The sequence below is a fragment of the Aegilops tauschii genome, chromosome 7, assembly GCF_002575655.3.
Source record: "Aegilops tauschii subsp. strangulata cultivar AL8/78 chromosome 7, Aet v6.0, whole genome shotgun sequence".
NCBI classification, from domain to species: Eukaryota; Viridiplantae; Streptophyta; class Magnoliopsida; order Poales; family Poaceae; genus Aegilops; species Aegilops tauschii.
The window spans coordinates 79,532,898-79,553,240 of NC_053041.3; the positions used below are offsets into that span (position 1 = coordinate 79,532,898).

At 46.1% G+C, this 20,343-nt stretch overlaps 1 protein-coding gene and 1 long non-coding RNA gene across 2 annotated transcripts; both read right to left on the reverse strand.

Moving 5' to 3' along the window:
- Positions 1-2,969: 2,969 nt before the first annotated feature.
- On the reverse strand, positions 2,970-5,852 carry LOC109742094 (uncharacterized). The gene is made up of 2 exons (XM_045231982.2): positions 4,853-5,852; positions 2,970-3,581 (listed from the first exon to the last, which is right to left on the reverse strand). Exons 1-2 carry the CDS (start codon positions 5,784-5,786, stop codon positions 3,541-3,543), a joined length of 975 nt encoding a protein of 324 aa, XP_045087917.2. The 5' UTR covers positions 5,787-5,852; the 3' UTR covers positions 2,970-3,540.
- Positions 5,853-13,543: 7,691 nt separating this feature from the next.
- LOC109742093 (uncharacterized) lies at positions 13,544-15,244 on the reverse strand. Its single transcript, XR_012188761.1, has 2 exons — positions 14,697-15,244; positions 13,544-14,072 (listed from the first exon to the last, which is right to left on the reverse strand). It is a non-coding gene; the product is annotated as an uncharacterized lncRNA (long non-coding RNA).
- Between the last annotated feature and the right edge of the window lie 5,099 nt (positions 15,245-20,343).

Sequence of the window (20,343 nt, forward strand, 5' to 3'; positions counted from 1 at the left end):
AATTGCCCAACAGTAATTTGTTCACCCACTGTTTGCTATTTTTTTCGAGAGAAGCCACTAGTGAAATCTATGGCCCCCGGGTCTCTTTCTCATATATTTGCTTTGCGATCTACTTTTCTTTTGCATTTATTTTTAGATCTATTAAACCAAAAGTACAAAAATACTTTGCTGCACTTTATTTTATTTGCGATCTATTTATTCAATCTATTACAACTTTCTCCCGTCCGCACGCCGTTTCTGGCGCCGTTACCCGAAAGGGATTGACAACCCCTTTAACACGTCGGGTTGCGAGTGGTTGTCATTTGTGTGCAGGGGTTGTTTACGTTGTGTTGCTTGGTTCTCCTACTGGTTCGATAACCTTGGTTTCATATCTGAGGCAAATACCTACCGCCGCTGTGCTGCATCATCCCTTTCCTCTTTGGGGAAATACCGACGTAGCTTCAAGCGACATCAACTACATCAACCGTATTTCTTAACGCTTCCGCTTAGCGATCTACAAGGGTATGTAGATGCAATCTCTCCTCTCGTAGTTGTTCATCTTCTAGATCGATCTTGGTGAGCGTAGGAATTTTTTTGTTTCCCATGCAACGTTCCCCAACACCATCTTCCTGGAGCCCATCAAGGAGGACGTTGGCACCCTGGTGCACATCCTCAATGAATTTGGACACATCACTGGCCGGGTCACAAATGTTCACAAGAGTATGGTTAGTCCTATCAGATGCTCCTAGATTGATCTTGATGTTGTGTTGGCAAACTCCCCGGGGGGCGATCATCTTCCCGATGAAATACTTGGGGCTGCCTCTCTCCGTCCATGGTGTCAGAGCCATCAAAATTCAGACTTTTCTCGACAAAATGTGCACCAAGTTATGTGATGGAAGAGGGGCAACATCACTATGGCTAGTTGAAATACTTACGTCTAGTTGATTCTCACCTCTCAAGCTATCCACCACAAACCACCACCTCATCCCTCTGCATATGAAGAAAGGTGTTCTGCTAGATATCACTAAGATCGCAAGGGCGTTCCTTTTGGCTTTCACGAACAAGGTCAATGGAGGAAAATGTAAAATGAAATAGGAGACCGTGTGCAGGCCAACATCCTTGGGTGGTATGGGCATCCTGGAGACAAATTCTCCCGTGCCCTTAGGTTGCACTGTCCTTGGTGGGAGTGGAAGGACCCAGGTAGAGCTTGGGCCGGGCTAGGTACACCTTGTGACGATAAAGGAATGGATATATTCAACAAGGCCACTTCCATCACCCTTGGCGACGGGATGACGGCCAAGTTCTAGCACTCGCGTGGCTAGGTGGGATCAAGCCCAAGGATATTATATTACACCATCCATTTCAGCATCTCCCGGTTCACAAAAGGTCGCGTCCAAAAATCTTTGCAAAAATGATTATTGGGTTCGTCTCATTGACACTACCAAGGTGACCTCCGTGCAACACATTCTCGAATTTGTGGCTCTCTAGGAGAGGATGGCCTCCGTTCAGCTGCATGATCACACTCCTGACGCAATCGTCAGGACGCTCAATATCTCCGGCGTCTATGATGCCGCCTTGTCATACCGGGCCCAGTTTGACGACCTTGCTCCTACAACTACGAACCCGTTGGTGTGGAACAACGGGGGCCCTCCTAAATGAAAGATGTTTCCATGGCTTGTGCTTCAAGATATAATATGGACAACTGACAGACTGCAACGCCAGGGTTGGCCATATTGGGGTGGTTGTCAACTTTGCAAAGTCCATGGAGAGTCGGCCGCACACATGCTCTTCACTTGCCGGTACTCCATGCGCATTTGGAGGATGATTCCGTCCTGGCTTGTCTTGGAAGGCCTCCTGGAGCGTTTTTACGTTGGCCAAAGAGTGGTGGGCCTCCTTGTGCCTTCCTGGAGGCAGACGACGCCGGGCTATGTCCTCCCTTCTCCTGCTCATGGTATGGGAAATTTGGAACGAGCGCAGTACTCGTGTCCTCCATGCGGTCTCCTCCATGCCTTATGCTGTTTTTGCTGAAATCAAACAGGAGGCTTCCCTCTCGGTTTTGGCCGGTGCTAAGCACTTGAGACTTTGATGCCGCGAGATTAGTCTCAGTTGTTTGGCACATGTGCCCTTGTTTTCTTTGCTGTAAAACTCCTTAATTAATCTGATGAGGCAAAGCTGTTTCAAAAAAAAAAAAAATGTGCCCACACCCAAACAGTGGGGTGTCTCCACGTTACGAATTCAGAAAACAGATTCACAGCAATCTAGCCAGCAGTGTTCGCTGGAGCATGCCCTTAGTTCCAGAAACTGCACTGATCAGTGTATTCAGACTAGAGCAGAAAAACAGCGTGTAAAGAGCAATCTTCATGGCAGTGTTATTATCGGGATCTCAGAGAATCTTTCCCGCTTTCAGAATTTTACACCCCAAAGGAGCAAGAAGAAATATGCCTGCAATTTCTGTCAGAAATAGTTGGCATGCTGAATGTTATTAGTTAGGAATCGCAATAACAACATTTGTGCTGAGCGCTGACTGAGCACTGCAAAGTTACTGACTGAGTTCCAGGGCCCAAGTGTGTCATCTTACTATCATCAGGAATTCGGAAGATTAAAACGTTACTGACAATTGCTAGCCATTTTGGTAACTAAGTACAAAGTTTACAGCTTCATTTTGGTGATTACTGAATCCTGTTAAAAACCCGTGCATGTTTATTTTTCATAATAAGCCTCTCTGAACTATGATGGATCTACTTAAGAGTAAATTGCTAAATAGAATACCACAAATGAACGTGCTGTTGCACATAACCAACAAACAGGATTAGAAAGGGGGACACAAAGTGCTCAACTCTCACAGCAGGAGCCACCAAATCAGTGTTCATGTCAGATGCTTCATCTAAGAGAAATGCAGAATGAAAACTAGTGTCTGCTCAAACAAGACAGAGAAAGAAAAAGAAGGCAGCTTATGTTCAAATCCTGAAAACAATGTAATGTGCAGAAGCTAGTTTTCTTCTTGTAGCGCTGTTGGATAAAATCTGAATTTTGTTCATACGTTACAAATTCATTTTCCTACTCCTTTGCCAGCACTCAAAACAGCACAACTAGAAGCACTATCAGCAGCTCACAACAAGAACCCGCTATATTTCGCATTTGTAGTAAGTTCATAGCCTAACAGAAACACAAGATCATCAACTCATTACTGGCAAGAACCACTGCCTTTTCATTTATACGAAGTGCATCATCATCCAGAAAAGAAATGGAAGATCATCAACCCATAGCAAGAACCCCTACAGGTAAATGATTCATCCAGGAAGCACCACAGAGATGAATGCCAGAAGAGCAACACTCGAACAGTTGGAGGCAACGATTTCAGCAGTTCTGAATCATAGAACCGCGAGCAACACTCAAAACAGAGCAAGTTTTAGCTAGCAGAAGAAACACAAGAGCTGATAAGTTTTCTCGACCTATATCAATCTATATGTAAAAGTAGGCGTCTAGTTCTGCTGTCATTGTGTCCGAGGCGGCCAAAATTCTGAGGAGTTGAACTGTCAGGACTCCTGCTTCGTTCTTTCTCTACTCTGCGTGGACATCCGGGTATCGCAGCCTACCATAGGCTGAATAAGCAGAAATAATGAGTCAGTTAGGCATCAGACCATTAATCAATGACAAGAACAAGTAGTCAAAACCTGAAACAATATAATTTGCAAGGAACTAAACTTTTATGCACTATCTATAGTAGGATACTATCGATCTGAATTTTCTTATCAGGTTAGAAACTTAGTATCTTCTCTGCAAAGATGAAACGAGACGACTGAACTTGATTTGGCTTTTTAGGTTCCATAACTTCTACTAGCGGCAAAATATTATGAAAATGATGAACTGAATTAGGTGAATCAAGAAAAGAAATGTGGAACTAGTAGTTTCGACTAGCTTCAGAGTTCATACCATCTTTTACCATGTGTACACAGACTGATACATCCACATGGCGTTGGCACCTACTATTCCCATGCAACTACTTTTACCTTCCTACAAGACTACATCAGTGTCAGAAAAGTCCCAAGCCCTAACAAAACCTATCATAATATCCTTTTTCCAAGCACGATCAGACTAACACTCACTAAAGTAACACTCTAACTATTTCTTTTGAATTCTAAGACTCTAAATATCATGTTCATGCAGTAAGCAATAACAAATCTAACATCTGCACAAAAGAGATTCAAGACCACCAGTACATTTCTCGGCAAGGAAGATCACTAGGAAGCAGACCGATAATCTAAATCTCAAAGTTTTACAAAATAAAATAAAATGACAAGACCGATAATAGTACAACTCATGTACAAAACCGGACAACAATATAGCTCATGTGCAGAAACTAGATTTAATTTAGATTCTAGGAACCTGAATTTTTCTCACAGGTTATTCAACACAAATGAAATAGGCTCAATGCGTAAAACGGATACCACAATCTTCTTTGTTAAGGCTGAAAAGACATTTAATTAACTGATTCGTCTATTTCAGTTCCATAGTTTTTACTTGGGACAGAATAGCACCAAATAGAGGAACTAAATTATCTGAATCAAGGACAGTAGTATGAAACCAACACTTTCCATATCAAGGTTGCTGTGAAATGAACAATAAACTGCAAGACAACAATTCAAGGTTGCTGCAGACAATTCCAAACACCCAAAAGTTTCAGTTAACTGTTTTTCAGACTACAACAATTTCAGTAAACAGTTTGTCAGACCATAACAGTTTAAGTAAACTGATTTTCAAGCACAAGCAGATTAACACCCACTAAAACAAACACCTAAATCTGTACATTGTGCGTAACAAATTCAGTCAAAGACTACCATTAGGAAGTTGGGAGATGGAGAGTGGCTCTCACCAGGGGTCCTGGACAGGCACAGGACAATCTGGAGGGTCTCGCCGTTGCGTCCGTGGGGCAGGTTGACGACGAGCGGGATCAAACGCCCGTAGCGGCCCGCTCGGACGCACATGGCGATGTCGAACGGGAGGATGTCGGGGTGGGGGTGGCGGTGGGGGCCGATGCGGTTGTACAGCTCGTTCCTCAGCTGGTACACGGACCTCCCCGTGAAATGGAACTCGGACCAGCCGTCCTCGGCGAAGCCCCCCTCGGCGCTCGCTCGCACGAACCGGATCAGCCGCCGCAACCCCTCGCTCGCGTCCCAGCATGTCGGGGAGCTCTCGGGGTCTGCGGCCCTGCAGTCGAGTCGCAGAAAACCAACGTCAAGAACTGCACAAATTCGGCAAGAACAGAGCCGAAGATTTCTCTCAGGCGAACTCACCAGAGTCGGCGGAGCTAGGCCTAGCGGACTGTTCGGGTCTCTGAGAGGGATAGGCTCGACGGTCCAGTACATCATGGTGCTGACGTTGTTGATGCCGTCGACGGTGACGTTCTTCAAGCGTAGGTACTTGCCGGTGTACTTGCCGTTGGCGCGGAGGTAGCGGCCGCCGGCGTTGCGGAGCAGGACGTCGTCCCTGAATCCCGTCTCGGCGGCCAGCCACATGACGGCCTGCAACTGCGGCTGGTCGTAGTCGCGCTGCTCGGCGCGGAAGCCGATGTGGCCGGGCGGCGCCCGCGTGGCCGTGGCGGCGAGGTAGCGGCCGTTGGCGGCGTTGTAGAGGAGCAGGTACGGCTCAGGCGCGTCGCCTTGGTGGATGTGCACCGCCCAGGCCGCCCTCAGCGCCGCGCGGCGCCGGTGGAGGGAGACGCTCTTCCCGTCGATGTTGGCGTGGAGGTACGTGCCGTGCACGCGGCTCCGCAGCCACACGTACTGCCTGTCGTGGAACTTGTCCATCGGTCGCCGGCGGTGGGCGCTGCTGCGCGGTGGCGAGAGGAGGGGTTTCTTGGGGCTCCGGCGAGCTCTGGCTGTTGGCTGTTGGTTGAGGCGGTTACGCCAAGGTGGGGTATTTGAAGGTGCCTGACACTGGCACCATCGCTGTTCAGCCAGGGCTTTGGGTTTCGGGCCTGCGGGCCGTTTCCTCGGCCCGGCCCACACTCCCGAGCGCCACCTCTCCTCCGATTCCCGAACAGACGCGTGGCGGCGGCGGCCGGCAGCGCCACTCCCTCCACGCTGCCCCTCCGCGCCGGCGCGGCGAAGAACCGGCTGGCGGCACTACTTCTCTCCTTGCCCTGCCCCGGCACGCCGCACGCACGCCTGGCACCAGCGAAGCGAGGCAGCGCAACGACGGCGGGTAGGCAAACCACCGTCAGATCCGGGGAGACTGCTTGCTGCTGCTCGCCCGCTCGCCATCCTCTGCTTTGTGCTAAGCCTGTGTGCTGCGTGTGCGTGTGCGTGTGTGATACCATTTATTTATTTATTTTTGATCTGGCCTGCGTGACACCTGCTGCCTGCTTGTGTGCTGGTGTTTGCTCTAGCCCGATTTTATCTCAATTACTCAAAAATATATATTTACGTTTCACTTTGTTTTTTGTAGTTGTGGTGATGTGGAGTTACCCCGTTGTTGTAAAATTGTGTGATGGAAGTACATGAATCTTGTTGTTGGGGAGCCATTCATGTTTCGACATGACGGTTTAGCTATTGATGTTCCATGAATGTTTATGGGTTGTCTCGGACTATCTTGGCAACGATAATATCATGGAAATCACTTGAAAACAACCGAATGATTTATCACGGACATAAACCGCTCGCCACGCTCGACACGTGTCCTTGGCCCATCCACCGCCTCCCCTCCAGCGCCACGACCTTATCTCTTTGCGTCATCTCTCCACCACACATCTCCTTCCCCACCTCTGTTTGCCCCCGCTTGAGACAGGAGCTCCCATGGCATCGCCGCCCCGTGCCGCTGCTGTGAACCAGAGAGGAGCAGCAGCGCGCACCACCAGCTGCATCCTTGCCGCAAACGCTCGGCGCTCAGCTGCGACGCAACACTCAGGCCGGAGGGCGGCCGCTCGTTTTTGTGCTGCCGGCGATGCGGTACGGCGCTCGTCGGCGACCGTCGGTGCTGCAACGCAGCAACGCGTCCACGGCCGCGGGCTGCGACGCAACAACTCGTCCACGGCCGTCGTGCTGCGTTGGAACCGTGGTCGGTGCTGCGGTGTAACCTCGGCGTCTACTGGTGCTACAATCGTCGGCGGCGGAGCTGCAATGGAGCGCTCGCCGGTGCCTCCCCTGTGCTTCGATGCAGCGCACATGCGACGAGTTTCCCGGGCCACCAATGGCTCGATGCAGCATCTCCGGCGGGGTGGCGTAGCTGCAGTGCAACGGCGTGATGCTGTGTGCCGGACCGGCGGAGCTACAGTTCAACACTCCGGTGGGTGGGCGGAGCTGCAGTGCAACGGCGTGGTGCTGCGCGCCGGAGCGGCGGAGCTGCAGTTCAACATTCCGGTGGGCGGGCGGAGCTGCAATGCAACGGGGCGTGATGATGCGTGCAGGGCGGTGGAGCTGCAATGCAACGTGGGCGCCGCTGCAACATGCGGAACTTGTCGGCGGCGGAGCTGCAACGCAACGTGGGCGCGGCTGAGACACGTGGATCTTGCCAGCGGCGGAGCTGCGATGCTATGCGTGTGGAGCCACGACCTGCTGATCTCGCCGGCGACCGAAGCTGCAGTGCAACGAGCTGTTTTGTTATGGGGGAGATGACAGGTTGTTGTGGCGGCTGCTGCAAGGCGACAATGGTGCATGGCCGGTGCAGCTACACGAGAGTGGGAGGACCGGGGCGTTGATGACGAGCTGCGGACGACGGAGTCAATTTCGGGCTGGGAAAAGGGAAGGATGCACCTAGCACAGCTGGCTTAATCAGACGGCTGAGCAGCTCTCATCGAACGGCTAGCAAGGCGGTTTACAGTTTGGCTCCTGTCAGCCGGATGACGCCTAGCACCGGCCTAATGTCATTCATTCTGTTGCTAAGGTTGGCATGGTGTCTAGTTCTCTTGTGTCACTATTCTAGATGGCAACAATTAAGGGCATCCCCGCTAGGTAATTACTCTTGCTTCCCATCTCCCTTAGCAAAAGGGCCCCCGTTACCCACCTCGTATCCCGACATCGGGGCCCTCTTCTTCTCATCTTGGACACTTGACGCTTACTAGGTCCCCGTGGGGAGACCCGCACCGGTAGTGATACACGTGCGTACACTTGGAGGCTTGAGATCAGAAGCGAAAAAATAGAGACGACATGATGACATCATTGACGGGGACTTGGGTAGCTCTTTATTGAGGGTGGTGTAGGGAAGCAACGGGCAGTATGGAAGGGCCAGTGGCGTAGCTTGAAAGGACTAGGCATCATGCTTTGGGAGGGAAAGGAAAAGGGGAAGTAGTGGCCAGCTACGACATATGGATGAGAAGTGTGACTATGTGTGAGGTTCATTTAACTATTTGTGGTGTGCTTTATAGTGTCATGCAGAGCTAGTAGAGTTAGCATTCGACGAATCTGAATCTCTTTGACCAAAGTGCCACTGTTCAGGTGGTTTATCACATCTGCCTCTTTTTATCTTCTCAATGGTCGTAAAGTCAGAGGAAGCACTCCCCCTCACCCCTTCGTTTTATATAAGGTCTAACTAATATTTTTGTCAATTTCGCTATATTTTCTCACATTATGCTTAGGGAAAGCAACCACCTTAATTACCTACTATGCAACACACTCATGCACATGTGCTAGCTTGGCCATGTGATGAGTGTACGAGGGTCCGCACCCATTGGTAAGTGCAACCTTCAATTATGTTTTGATTTTCTTACCAGATGGGAAATAAATAATATGAAAAATAATAGAGTCAGCGACAATTAATATGGATTGGAGGGACTATGTGATTATAGGTCGTCGGTTCGAATCCCATTTTCCCTAGAAAAATCTACAATGGTACAAGAGTTTTTGGAGTTGGGCCCATTGAAATGAAAGGGAGGGAGTATATGCTGATATGTCCTTCTGTCAAAGGCTTTATGCTTCTTCAATCTTAAGTTGGCATCATCTTCTTCTGAATTTCTGACGTGTCAGAGGTGCTTTTCATGCATGTTTCGAGTTAAGACCTAGGGCGAGATGCTAGCGACCTCGCTAGGACCCATGGCGAAAACTATGATATCAGCTAACATCATAATCAACATGTAGGATCATCATGATATACGCTGTCATCATTATCCCATCCTCGAGGGTGGGCGATTGGTGAGGTCTTAGGACATCTTCAACGTCGACCCTAAAAATGGACACACTATTTATCCCACGGATGCGGATACAGGAGCCAGCCATCCAACCCTGTCCCCTAAACATATGTCCCAATTTTTTTTCTTGATCCGCAATACTCAAAATAATAGCATATCAAATCTTCGATGAGTTAAAATATTCAAGTGTGACAGTAGTTCAAATGTAAAATAGTTCAAACATGAATTCAACTCGCATATATGTTCTAGCTGTCTCCTTTAACGTCCACATATGCTCAATCAGATCTTTCTTAAGCTACTCATGAGTTGGTCGATGCCGAATTTGTTGACGCATTTGGACAAGCTCATCAAATGTGACATGATTCTAATTTTGAAGTTGCATAACCCATGTTCTCAAATTCCAAATCCCCGGCAGCATCTTCACCCTCACCCTTCATGATCATGTTGTGCATGATCACACAACATGTCATCACCTCCCACCAGGTCTCTAAATCCCATTGTTTAGCAGGTCCACAACACAACGACAAAACGGATTTGAAGCACTTCAAATGCCCTATCCAAATGCACTTAAACAAGCTTCTGCATGCTCCGCGTCTACAAGGACCGTCTGCATTATCACCATTTCATGAGCATAATCCTCCTAGTCGGATAGTCATCAGACGACTCAACATAGTGCTCGCGATGCACTCCATGTCTTATCCATTGCTTCAAAGGGAGAACAAATATAAATTTTTTAGCATGGGCATCTCACCACACACTTGCGGGGCATGGCGACCCCCACAAACGACATTTGTAGGGGAGGATGGTACATGTGTGACGGACGAACGATAGGTGTGGAACGATGGCATAGGCAAAGCTACATGCCGAAGGTGTGGAGCCACGGAGGTCATGCGAGGGCTTGGCGGGCGGGCGGCTTGGTACAGTGGTGATGGCGTCCAGGCAGGAAGCGGATGCAGAGAAATGGGAAAGGGATGGAGACACGGGGTCCGGGTGTGGTTTTGGGTGGGCCGGGGGTGTCGGAGTCATACGTAATGGAGGTCCAGACTGCTCCCACCAAGCCCCCTAGTTTGCTTCTGGTTTGTGAGAAAGCAAACATGCGGAGTGGTCCATGGACCGATGCTGGATGACGATATATAGAAAACCGCGCCCGGACAACTCGGTTCAGACGTTTGCGGGCGAATTGAGGGTCCACTCTGAACTTGTCCTTAGACATGACAATGGTGAACGTAGGAAGTTTGTACCTAGTCCAAAAAGAAAAGTTTATTCCTGGAGTAGAAATTGGACCGCTGTCCCTACATTCCATCATAATGAAAGAGAAAAAAAAGTATTCATTGCCTTAGTCGTGTTTGTCTTCAATGATTGATGCAGAGACCAAGGGTTATCGTCCTTTTCTAGAAAGAAGTTGACTTTGTGTTTCAACAATAAATTAGTTTTATACTTTCTGCCTGTGCCGATCTCGACATCCTGCTGAGCGTGCGAGTGTGTTCTGTGAGAACTCCTCTCAAAGAAAGATCAATCATCTCCATCCAAGTTTATGCTAGTGGTTCTTCAGAGATACGAGCTAGTAAAATTGTGCATCAGAGGAACTTGGAATTAACAACACTGCTGTAAAGAAAAACTAACCACATATTGTTTATGAGTAAACCACATCTTGATCATCATCATTTTGTGCTTGTGTATGTCAGCGCGTGTGCAAGCTACGTAGTTGCAAGGAGAATATATGTGCCCAAATAGCGTGGTGCCTCCTCATTACGAATTCGGAAAATAGATTCACAGAAATCGACTCCCTCCGTTTCTAAATATAAGTCTTTTTAGAAATTTCAATAAGGACTATCGACCTACAGGCCTGAGGGCGTTTTCTCGGCCTGGCCAACACTTCCGAGCCTCTCTATATTACTCCCGCAGACAGGCCCGCACGGGTTCCATCCTTTTCCCGAGCAGATGCGCCGCGGTGGCGGCCGTGGTTGGCAGCACCTCTCCTTCCCTTCATCAGCGAGCCTCTCCCTCCATGCTGCCCCAGCGCATCGTTGCGGCCACAAAGCGGCCGGCAGCACTGCTCCCTTTTTGCATTGTTCCAGTGAGCGCACGTACCCTACCACGACCAGCCGGCGCGACGGCACCGAGGTGAGGGAACCACCATCAGATCGGCGAGACTGCGAGGATTTGCAGTTTGCTGTTGCTCGCTAGCGCTTGGAAGGAAGTGTTGGTCTGCCATGAGATTCACCCGGCGTTTTAGTTGCGCTGCGCGTTGCCCTCTACTCACAATGATGCGTGTGTTGTGCTGAATGACAACACGACGCCTGCTGGTGGTGTCTCACTTTTTAGTGTTTCACTTTGATCTCTTCAGTGTTAATTACTCAACTTTACCTCTCATTTTTTTACTTAATTTCTTAGTGGTTCAATACTTTGTTGTTTCACTTTTTTGCGAGAACAAACCTTTCATTTATTTTTCTTATATTTTTTTAAAAAGAAGCCCTAGCCGAGCGTGGCGATGCGCCACACAGTTCCTCGATCGACGGATCATGGAGATGACATGTTGATTATCCCTCTAGAGTAGGTGTTTAATCTCCTTAACAATCGCTGCATTGGCTGATCAATCTGGCTCTCATCTCATGATAGTTAGTCGCTAGTTCAGAATCGGTCTCAATGATGAGCGCTCAGACACCATTCCTGAGCAAGGCTAATTCCTTCTATGCATGCCAAAAGTTCAGCTTTCAAAGGACTGTCGCAATTATGCAAATGTTTGCAAGAGGAGAGTACAATTGAACCGATGTCATCCCTGAGGGTCATGTTGGCTCCTCCCCAAGGATGGAGCCGGCGGGGGCGAGCTGGGGCCATGGCCCCCCTCCCCCCATGGCAAACTTTTTCCCGAAAGCATTGCCCCCCCCCCCTCAATATTTCTCTTTCCCATTGGCCCCCTTTAGTAAGATTCCTGCCTCCGTCCGTGCACCTACTATGCTAGCTTCGGCGTTGAAACCACCATCCACGTTCAGCTTGTTGCTTAGTTGGAATGTCTGACACATTGTAATTGTGGCAGCGACACAATAAGATTCTCTCGGCTCCATTTGTGTATCTGTGGTGTGATTTTGGTTCTAGTGCCGCCATGGTGCTCGTACAATTAGATTTCGACAAATCAAGATCTCTAGATCATGTAATCTTTTGTTTAGGTGCTTATCTCGTCCGCCACTTTGTCTTCTCTAGCGATAAAGGTGGAGGAAGCAAAAATTTCTATTATACTTTTTCTGCAAGACTTTATGTTTCTTCAATATTTAGTTGGTATCATTTTCGGTATGAGATTTTGGACACACCAGAGGGGCTTCTTCTGTTTGTTCAAGTTAAGACATTGGCCGAGATGGTAATGCTACATTTGTGTTCGGTGGTGATGCTAGAACCCATGGCATATGGTGTGCATGCATTTGGATGTCTTAGACACTGTAGGACTATTGCCTAAAAATGAAAAAAGGATTTTCGACAAATTTGTGTGTAAGTTGACATCATAGGCTACACATAGTCTTGCTTTTGTATACATTGTAAACATTGTTTTTCGTGTTTCTGTTCCAACTACCATACCATCTTTGATGGTGTACCCTTGATGAGATCTTGGAAAAAATTAGTTGACTGTTCCTAGTTTCTATAGAAGTCATGCATAAATCATGGAGTGTAGGAATTTTGTATCCGAAGTAGTGAAAATTCGGCCACTACCCTACATTCTATTTGAAGATCCAAATAATAAAAACCATTTGCGGTGTTGGTGAGTTTGGTTTTCAACCTTAGATTGATCTTATAATTTCTCTAAAGACCAATGAGAACTTAAGAAGTGATCGACTTTTCTCGAAACAATGTTTTTTTCCAAAGGCTTGCTTCTCAAGCGCAAACTTCTCGCTGGCTCTAGGGATCCAGTTGGCCTCTGTAGCCGCATTTCGAGATTCTATTGTGTTTACACTCTACGGTCCAATAGAATTGAATCATGTACTAAAGTGTAATAGGCAAAATGCCTGCTTCGTCTCCAAAATAAATCTTCTCTGTAGCCTTCATTTTTTTCTTGAAGCCTCCATGGAGTTGGAACAACTATATATGTTCTTTAGAAAAAATGAACACGTATATTCAGTATATGTTGTTTAGATAAACGTTTCCAATTGAGATTAGTTCACTTTTCAATACTCAACTTACCACTTTGCTCTCAACCATGAACTAAAAAACTAGTTAATGCACACATCCAACTTGTCAATCCGTTAAAGAATCAATCCCGAGCTTGGTTGACACTAGTTGTCACTAATGAGGCTGGTTTTCACCTTCTTGACTGGCCTATTAGTGTTGTAACGTCACACCTCCTTACATGTAGGACCCACCTAGAGAAAAATGGTATGTTCGTACCAATACCACATCAATTTTAGTTGCAATGTTTCTACAACAACCATAGTAAATAGTAACAACACATATTACTGACTCTCCAAACACATATGCAAATATAATTTAAATCATATCATCTTATACATGATATCCCATACAATACTTTGAAGGAAGTTTAAGTAATACTTGTATACTTGTAGGAACAAATTTCACTAGCCCCTACTACGACGACAACATCATATAATTCTCACAACATACTATTACTAACTCCTTTTCTTCAAGAAAGACAACTCCAAACTAGAATATATTGTTCATGGTGACAAATGGACTTGAAGGAGTTTGCAAATCAAAACTTGGATTTTGGTTATCAGCACCAATTGTAGATTGCAAGGCGAGTGCTTGCCAGAAATTAAAGCTATTCTCCATTTTCCATGGGTCAGCATCATCGAGCTCCACGTCGTTGATGCTATAGCGTTGGCTTCCTGACCCTTTGCTCTGTAGCCTCATGAAGTACTTCTGTGCATGGCTCAAAATCTGGGCTGGAGTCCTACTAGTGACGAAGTACTTTGATATGTCCTTCCATTTTCCACGACCACATGCACTCAACCCATGGAGAAAGAGCCTAGAATAACCATGTTCAAGATGAACTAGTTAGGTTAATTATTTCAAGGACATATTGATTATTAATATATTGGTGAAAAATGCAATAGTTGGAGTATTAAAACTTGTAACCAAATATTAACCCTTGTGCTAGTAAAGGACATCTCTCTTTATCTTTTACGATGTTATAATATAATATGTGATAATAGATGATTATAAATAAATAAGGAATTTCATAACTACCATGGTCATATATTGATAATAGATATAAATAGACCATGATAATACTTGCAATAGTAGTTTCATTCTTTACTATGAATATATAATTAACTACTCCATCTTTAGTTGTAAGGACAAGTGTCGGTGGTATTAACTTGTTAATGGAAGCACAGTAATGAAATAAAGTCGGTTGTTCACAAACAAAATATATACATCTTCATACTATTGTTTATGGTAAATGTGAAATGGGCACTATGAGTACAACAAAAATAAAAAAATAAACCTCCGATTCATGATAATGAAAACCCACATAATGGTTAATAATATGCTTTCTACTAAAATACACCCGACATCTCCAAGCGAATAATCAAAATGAAATAATTTTTTAAATCCAATGGAAAATTAGGAAGGACGAAACATGAATAACCTGTGTTCCTCTGTGGTCCAAAACCCCTTGGCACGTGGTGCAAGCACTGGTTGAGGGATGCACATCTTATTCTCCAACACCACCTTGTTCTCCTCCACCATCTGCATCTCTCCTTGTATCTCCATGGTTCGCATACTCTCTAATGGACGACCAAACAAAATACCCATTCCTTCCATGGCAACCTCCTTTTGCAATCCAAAGTTTTTATTCACAAGGCCATCCACAGTGTAAATGACACCATGGTCACTATTGGTACCATTGTACTCCTTCTTTGGACACTGCAACATATGCATCTCCGTAACAAGATCATGATACAAGTCTGTTACCTGTTGCATGGTCTTCCTAGGGAACCATGCTTTGATATTGGCCACAATATCATGCTTCTTGTCCTTCTCATGGCTGGTAACATCATTGTTGTAGTAGTTGTTGAGACGATCAATGATTGATCTTGCCCCCTCTACCTCAGAGGGGTTCCACTCCTGGTTGACTCTTTGATTCATGGAGGAAATTTGAGGCTTTTTCAGGGAAAACTTATGGGAGTTGGATAAAACTATGAGAGGTATGATACCGAAAGAGTGTTTATATGGAGAGGGTGATGAGGAGGGTATGCTATTTATAGCATCACCATATAGCAAATATTGTTCTGATGGTAAAACATGATTAAAAGACTATAAATGCTAGTGACATGTATCTTCTGTATGAAATATTATATCTGATTTATGACATATCGAGACTAGCAATTTCATATCTAATTTATTGTCAATATAGTTTCGGCGAACAATGAATGCATATTTCAATTGTACTAATAATTCCTCGCCCAAAATATATATACCTACGTCACATATATGATCCATTAAGTGCTATATAATCAAAGCGTATCTTGCTATAAGTCGTGATATTATACACACTATTTTGACTTGCCATGTGACAGTGTAGAAGTTCAAACACTGACATCAGAGTCTTGATCTTGTCTATCTTCTAAAGGATGTTCTAAAGAATCTATAAATGGCACAAATTACATATATATTTCTCCACTCGATATTTCTTCTACGTGCACATCAATTTAATGCACAACACAAAAATTACGATTCAGATATACATATGGTTGACCGGCGAATGATCGCATGGGTGTATGATTCAAGAAAGTTAAGTCATGGGCAGAGACTAGTCTTTGCATTAAATTCAAATATTTAATCCACATGATTGTGTCAAATTTCCTTTGTTGCTAAAAAATGAACTGTTGCATATGATCATCTCTCAAATTTCATACGAATTTCCCTGATTCCCAAACAAAGCCTCGATATGAACAAGGCTTTCTTATGTAACCATGATGACTTCTTTCATAAAATATACTAATATGCAATTATTATGTTGCACCATACTACGTGAAGGAAAAAAGATTGGATAGGTTTTCAAAAGAAAAGAAAAATTACATAACCACCATGATCGGTACTATGACTTTCACCATTGCTCACAACTTCCCCATGATAGACTGATGTCTACTACACAACCTTCTTCTTGTAGACGTTGTAGGGCCTCCAAGTGCAGAGGTTTGTAGGACAGTAGCAAATTTACCTCAAGTGGATGACCTAAGGTTTATCAATCGTGGGAGGCGTAGGATGAAGATGGTCTCTCTCAAACAACCCTGCAACCAAATAACAAAGAGTCTCTTGTGTCCCCAACACACCCAATACAATGGTAAATTGTATAGGTGCACTAGTTCGGCGAAGAGATGGTGATACAAGTGCAATATGGATGGTAGATATAGGTTTTTGTAATCTGAAAATATAAAAACAGCAAGGTAGCAAGTGGCAAAAGTGAGCGTAAATGGTAATGCAATGCTAGGAAACAAGGCCTAAGGTTCATACTTTCACTAGTGCAAGTTCTTTCAACAATAATAACATAATTGGATCATATAACTATCCCTCAACATGCAACAAAGAGTCACTCCAAAGTCACTAATAGCGGAGAACAAACGAAGAGATTATGGTAGGGTACGAAACCACCTCAGAGTTATCCTTTCTGATCGATCTATTCAAGAGTCCGTAGTAAAATAACACGAAGCTATTCTTTCTGTTCGATCTATCCTAGAGTTCATACTAGAATAACACCTTAAGACACAAATCAACCGAAACCCTAATGTCACCTAGATACTCCAATGTCACCACAAGTATCCATGAGTATGGTTATACGATATGCATCACACAATCTCAGATTTATCTATTCAACCAACACAAAGAACTTCAAAGAGTGCCCCAAAGTTTCTACCGGAGAGTCAAGACGAAAACGTGTGCCAAACCCTATGCATAGATTCCCAAGGTCACGGAACCCGCAAGTTGATCACCAAAACATACATCAAGTGGATCAATAGAATACCCCATTGTCACCACGGGTATCCCACGCAAGACATACATCAAGTGTTCTCAAATCCTTAAAGACTCCATCCGATAAGATAACTTCAAAGGTAAAACTCAATCCATTACAAGAGATAGAGGGGGAGAAACATCATAAGATCCAACTATAATAGCAAAGCTCGCGATACATCAAGATCGTGCCGAATCAAGAACAAGAGAGAGAGATCAAACACATAGCTACTGGTACATACCCTCACCCCCGAGGGTGAACTACTCCCTCCTCGTCATGGAGAGCGCCGGGATGATGAATATGGCCACCGGTGAGGGATCCCCCTCCGGCAAGGTGCCGGAACAGGGCCCCGATTGGTTTTTGGTGGCTACAGAGGCTTGCGGCGGCAGAACTCCCCATCTAGGTTATGTTTTGGAAGTTTGGGTATATATAAGAGGTGTTGGCTGTTGGGGAACGTAGCAATAATTCAAAATTTCCTACGCATCACCAAGATCAATCTATGGAGTAATCTAGCAACGAGGGGAAGGGGAGTGCATCTACATACCCTTGTAGATCGCGAGCGGAAGCATTCAAGAGAACGGGGTTGATGGAGTCGTACTCGTCGTGATCCAAATCACCGATGATCCTAGCGCCGAACGGACGGCACCTCCGCGTTCAACACACGTACGGAGCAGCGACGTCTCCTCCTTCTTGATCCAGCAAGGGGGGAGGAGAGGTTGATGGAGATCCAGCAGCACGACGGCGTGGTGGTGGAAGTAGCGGGATCCCGGCAGGGCTTCGCCAAGCGCAAGCGGGGAGGAAGAGGTGTCACGGGAGGGTGAGGGAGGCGCCAGGGCTTAGATATTGCTGCCCTCCCTCCCCCCCACTATATATAGGGCCAAGGGAGAGGGGGGCGCAGCCTTGGCCCTTCCTCCAAGGAAGGGTGCGGCCAGGGAGGAGTCCATCCTCCCCAAGGCACCTCGGAGGTGCCTTCCCCCTTTAGGACTCTCCCTTTACCTTATCTCTTGGCGCATGGGCCTCTTGGGGCTGGTTCCCTTGGCCCATATAGGCCAAGGCGCACACCCCACAGCCCATGTGGCCCCCCCGGGGCAGGTGGACCCCTTGGTGGACCCCCGGACCCCTTTCGGCACTCCCGATACAATACCGATAAAGTGCGAAACTTTTCTGGCGACCAAAATAAGACTTCCCATATATAAATCTTTACCTCCGGACCATTCCGGAACTCCTCGTGACGTCCGGGATCTCATCCGGGACTCCGAACAACTTTCGGGTTACCGCATACTAATATCTCTATAACCCTAGCGTCATCGAACCTTAAGTGTGTAGACCCTACGGGTTCGGGAACCATGCAGACATGACCGAGACGTTCTCCGGTCAATAACCAACAGCGGGATCTGGATACCCATGTTGGCTCCCACATGTTCCACGATGATCTCATCGGATGAACCACGATGTCGGGGATTCAATCAATCCCGTATGCAATTCCCTTTGTCTATCGGTATGTTACTTGCCCGAGATTCGATCGTCGGTATCCCGATACCTTGTTCAATCCCGTTACCGGCAAGTCTCTTTACTCGTTCCGTAACTCACATCATCCCGTGATCAACTCCTTGGTCACATTGTGCACATTATGATGATGTCCTACCGAGTGGGCCCAGAGATACCTCTCCGTTTACACGGAGTGACAAATCCCAATCTCGATTCGTGCCAACCCAATAGACACTTTCGGAGATACCTGTAGTGCACCTTTATAGCCACCCAGTTACGTTGTGATGTTTGGTACACCCAAAGTATTCCTACGGTATCCGGGAGTTGCACAATCTCATGGTCTAAGGAAATGATACTTGACATTAGAAAAGCTCTGAGCAAACGAACTACACGATCTTGTGCTAGGCTTAGGATTGGGTCTTGTCCATCACATCATTCTCCTAATGATGTGATCCCGTTATCAACGACATCCAATGTCCATGGTCAGGAAACCGTAACCATCTATAGATCAACGAGCTAGTCAACTAGAGGCTTACTAGGGACATGGTGTTGTCTATGTATCCACACATGTATCTGAGTTTCCTATCAATACAATTCTAGCATGGATAATAAACGATTATCATGAACAAGGAAATATAATAATAACCAATTTATTATTGCCTCTAGGGCATATTTCCAACATTGGCGTCGGGAACAAGTCAGGGGGGTCTCCGAGGCGGCCACGAGGTAGGGGGCGCGCCCCCACCCTCGTGGGTGCCTCGGGACTCTTCTGGTCCATCTCCGATACACCGTGGGCTTCTTCTGGTCCAAAAATAATCTCCGTGAAATTTTAGGTTAATGATACGTCTCCAACGTATCTATAATTTTTGATTGTTCCATGCTATATTATATTCTGTTTTGGACATTAATGGGCTTTATTATACACTTTTATATTATTTTTGGGACTAACCTATTAACCGGAGGCCCAGCCCAGAATTACTGTTTTTTTATCCTATTTCAGAGTTTCGCAGAAAAAGAATATCAAACGGAGTCCAAACGGAATGAAACCTTCGGGAACGTGATTTTTGGAACGAACGTGATCCAGAGGACTTGGACCCTACGTCAAGACATCAACCAGGAAGGCACGAGGTAGGGGGCGCGCCTACCCCCTGGGCGCGCCCTCCACCCTCGTGGGCCCCATGTTGCTCCACCGACGTACTTCTTCCTCCTATATATACCTACGTACCCCCAAACTACCAGATACGGAGCCAAAAACCTAATTCCATCGCTGCAACCTTCTGTACCCGTGAGATCCCATCTTGGGGCCTTTTCCGGAGCTCCGCCGGAGGGGGCATCGATCACGGAGGGCTTCTACATCAACACCATAGCCTCTCCGATGATGTGTGAGTAGTTTACCTCAGACCTTCGGGTCCATAGTTATTAGCTAGATGGCTTCTTCTCTCTTTTTGGATCTCAATACAATGTTCTCCCCCTCTCTTGTGGAGATCTATTCGATGTAATCTTCTTTTGCGGTGTGTTTGTTGAGACCGATGAATTGTGGGTTTGTGATCAAGTTTATCTATGAACAATATTTGAATCTTCTCTGAATTCTTTTATGTATGATTGGTTATCTTTGCAAGTCTCTTTGAATTGTCAGTTTGGTTTGGCCTACTAGATTGATCTTTCTTGCAATGGGAGAACTTCTTAGCTTTGGGTTCAATCTTGCGGTGTCCTTTCCCAGTGACAGTAGGGGTAGCAAGGCACGTATTGTATTGTTGCCATCGAGGATAACAAGGTGGGGTTTATATCATATTGC

Bases quoted from the DNA above. Each gene is read 5' to 3' on its own strand.
- LOC109742094 (XM_045231982.2), bottom strand. From the start codon at position 5,786: ATGGACAAGTTCCACGACAGGCAGTACGTGTGGCTGCGGAGCCGCGTG. The intron at 3,582-4,852 runs GTGAGAGCCACT...CTGCTTATTCAG, and splicing joins GTGCCTGTCCAGGACCCCTG to CCTATGGTAGGCTGCGATAC.